This window comes from Suricata suricatta, chromosome 16 (assembly GCF_006229205.1).
Source record: "Suricata suricatta isolate VVHF042 chromosome 16, meerkat_22Aug2017_6uvM2_HiC, whole genome shotgun sequence".
Classification (NCBI taxonomy): Eukaryota; Metazoa; Chordata; class Mammalia; order Carnivora; family Herpestidae; genus Suricata; species Suricata suricatta.
Window position 1 is genome coordinate 47,354,514 of NC_043715.1, and position 3,607 is coordinate 47,358,120.

General features: G+C 54.9%; 1 protein-coding gene across 1 annotated transcript in view; it reads left to right on the forward strand.

The window, feature by feature from the left end:
* Window positions 1-888: 888 nt before the first annotated feature.
* The window catches only part of PINLYP (phospholipase A2 inhibitor and LY6/PLAUR domain containing), a 4,435-nt gene continuing 1,716 nt past the window's right edge, over window positions 889-3,607 (forward strand). Inside the window, exons 1-2 of the mRNA XM_029926111.1 lie at window positions 889-958; window positions 1,936-2,052. Of these exons, the coding sequence (XP_029781971.1) occupies window positions 889-958; window positions 1,936-2,052 (187 nt within the window). The remainder of the gene's footprint in view (window positions 959-1,935; window positions 2,053-3,607) is intronic.

Sequence of the window (3,607 nt, forward strand, 5' to 3'; positions counted from 1 at the left end):
TCCTCTCCACGCGTTTTTGCGGTTACGCTCTTCCCTGCTACCCGCACGCACGCGCACACACACACACACACACACACACACACACACACACACGAACATAATCTCCGATCTCTCCAGGGTTATGCCTGAGGCCAAGAGAGAGAACGTCCAGGACCTACATAAGACACAAAGCACGCATCCAAACCAGATACACACACCCAGCCTAGAATGCTTCCACCTATGCCTCAGTTTTCCAATATGTGACCTGTGGGCATCTGTCTCCTACCACAGCCGCCCCTGACTGTTGACAGGCATCTCTCTGTTTGGTCCCTGCGAGACCCAGGGGTGTAGCCCCAGGTGGGGTCAGAGTTAGGGACAGCCCAAACCCAAGACAGGGAATATGAGCCAAGAACATGAAGAAGGAAGAGAAACAGGGCGCCCGGGCCCCCGCAGAACGAGCCTGGACATGCTGGGCGCTCCCAGGTGGGGCCTCACCCACGCTGGGCAACTCCTTGGAAAAAGAGAAGAGAGGGGATCTCAGTCCTCCTAGCAGCCGCTCCACACCTACAGGAAATCAAGTGACCCAACTCTGATCTTGGGACTCAGGACAGAAAAAAAGGGGGAGAGAAGGGCCATGAGAATGTGAGAAAACAGGAAAGTGACCTGGGTCGGGATGGAAGAGGGTACCAGAAGCCCAGACTCCTGGGGTCTCTGTGGAGCAGGGGGCTGAGCATGAGATGCCCATGCACCTTTTGGATCCTGGTTCCACATCCCCAACCCAGAGCCAAAGAGGCCGGCCCTGAGATCTTACCTCAGCTATTTCTCACCCCAGGGTGAGGGTGGATCCAGACCCGCCTCTCCTCAGCTCCCTATAAGGGCTGGGGACCCGGGACTGCAGGTTCACTCATCATGAGGGCTTCCACGAAACCGGGGACCTTCCTGCTGGCCTTCACACTGCTCTGCACCCTCCTAGGTCTGGGTAAGTGAGAAGGGGTCTGGACCATGAGGGCCATGAGAGAACACTCAGCAAAGTCCTTGAGGGGGAAAGAGGAGGTGTTCTGGGAATGCAGATTCATGGTGAAGACAGAGACTAAAGGAAGAGAAAGCCCGGGATTCCAAAGGAAGAAAAGCTCAAAAGTTCATGTGGTTGGCTCCCTGGGGGGAGCCTGGGGGCCTCCGAATCCTCTATCCCATCAGGCAGGGTCTCAAAATAAGACATGTGAACCTAGGAAATTGGTTGAGAAAGGGAAATCGAAACAAACAAACAAAAACAAAAACCCAAAAACCTGGGAAGAGGGCATGGAGGACAGATTTCCTTTCTCCTTGGACTGTACAGAATTCAGATGCCCAGCCCCTCCTCCCTTAGATTCAGGAGTTCCGACAAGCCCCACCTTTCCCAAGATCCAGGTAGGTGTCTGGGCCCCAAGTTGCCTCTTTAGGACAAAGGAGACCATGCCCTCAGCCCTCCTGGTCCTGACTCTCCCTTCTTGATCTGAGTTGAAGACCCCAGCTTCGGGTCCCCCTGCCTGAGCTCCTGCCACCTCCAAGACCTACGCCTGGTCTTACGTTCAAGAAACAGCTGTACCTGAAGCTTCACAGAAGCCCATGGAAACCTTCGTCAGGATCCCTCCCTGTCCCTTAGCTTTCTCAGAGGTCCCTAGCATCCCAAGTCCCCAGCCTTATAATTAGGTAAACAGGCTCCCTTGGTGGAGTCGCTTCCCGGCTGTGGAAGCCGCTTTGCTGGCATCACTACTGCGTCCCAGCCAGAGCACTGGACATTTCCCTGGACAGCGGTCAGTGCTCCACCCATGAACAATTAGGGAGACACCTGTCCCTCCTCCCTCAGGACTCCAAACCCCATTCCCTTTGCCTCCATCTTCCTCTGGACTCTGAAGTGGACCCCGAGGTCCACTGATCACGCCCCTCACGACTACAGCCTGACTCTCTACCCTGCAGGATGCCCGCTGAGCTGTGAGGTGTGCAGGGGCTCCGGGCCCACGTGCAGCGGGAAAATGAAGACTTGCGAGGCCGGCAAGGACGCATGCGTGGTCATCGTGGGGGAGTCCTGCACAAGTACGACGGCCTGGTGTCACACCCTGGGGAGGGGGTTGTGCCTTCAAGGGTAGAAGATAGCGCCACACCCAGGAAGGGACCATCACAGTTCAGGTGGTGGGAGGTCAGGGAAGAGGGAAAGACTACCTTGAGGTGGTGGGTGGAAAAAAGCGAATTCATTCAGTGGGATGTTGGAAGCCATTGTTGTCAGGAATTTCTGAAAATGGGACTCTCCAGAGTATTAGAGGTGGGCGGGGAGCAGATATAGAGACTTTCTTAGGTAGGAGGGGGTGAGGAAAGGAAAGGACACAGGGGAACAGAGAGCTGGTGAAGGGGAAGTATCTAATAGGCAGGGGGTAGAATGGAGGGGAGGAGGAATAGAAGAGAAGGAGGAGGCTAGTGTGGGTCGGGAAGAATGTGATCAGGTTGACCGTTTCAGGTGAGAGGGAGGAATGGTTCAAAATACCAGAACCAGACATCCCCAGGGATGGTGGGGGTCCCGGTGTGGGCTGGAAGGGACCATTTCTTTTTCTTTTTCTTTTTCTTTTTAATTTTGTTTATCTTTGAGAGAGAAACAGAGCATGAGTGGGGGAGGGGCAGAGAGAGAAAGAGGGAGAGAGACAGAATCCAAAGCAGGCTCCAAGCTCTGAGCTGTCAGCAGAGAGCCTGATAAGGGCTCGAACTCACCAACCATGAGATTGTGACCTGAGCCGAAGTGGGCAGCTTAACCGACAGAGCCACTCAGGCGCCCATGGAAGGGACCGTTCTGACAGGAGGAGGCGACATGACACGGGGGTAGAGGAAGAGACATAAAAGGGACCACGGGAAATGAAAAGTAACCCTGAAGTACGGAGCAAATCGTCATGAAGAGAAGTAGAGATGGAGCTCAGGAGGCAGATGGGTGAAATGGCAGAGGACATGACTTTAATGGAAGCGACTGTCCCAGACCTGAGAAAGGATGGGGAGAAAGGGAGCACTGGAGTGTTGATTTAAAGCTGGGAGAGACCATTAGGCACCGGAGGAGAGAGGGTGGGGCTGGGGCAGGTGTGAAGGCAGCAGCTGGAGATGAAGGCCACAAGGAGAGTAGGAAGAAACCACGCCGTAAGGAGGCTGGGATAGAGGGTGGCGGCGTTGGCAGGTGGGCACAAGGACCCTAAGGGCTTGAAGAGACCACCCCAGGCATACAAGAGGTAGATCCAGACCCTGGGGTGGGGGTGGGGGAGACGGGAAAAACCCTTTGGGGGTGAAGAGGAAAATCCTTGGATTGGAATGGAAGAGACCACCACATGGTGGGGAGGGGGGAGGCCACGAAGACTGGAGGAGACCACTGCAGGCAAGACTGGGGGTAGTCAGGGAGGGAGGCATGAGACCACTTTAAATTTTTTTTAATGTTTTATTTATTTTTGATACAGAGAAAGACAGAGCATGAGAGGGGGAGGGGCAGAGAGAGAAGGAGACACAGAACTGGAAGCAGGCTCCAGGCTCTGAGCTAGCTGTCAGCACAGAGCCTGACGCGGGGCTTGAACCCACGAACGTGAGATCTGACCTGAGCCGAAGCCGGAGGCTTAACCGACTG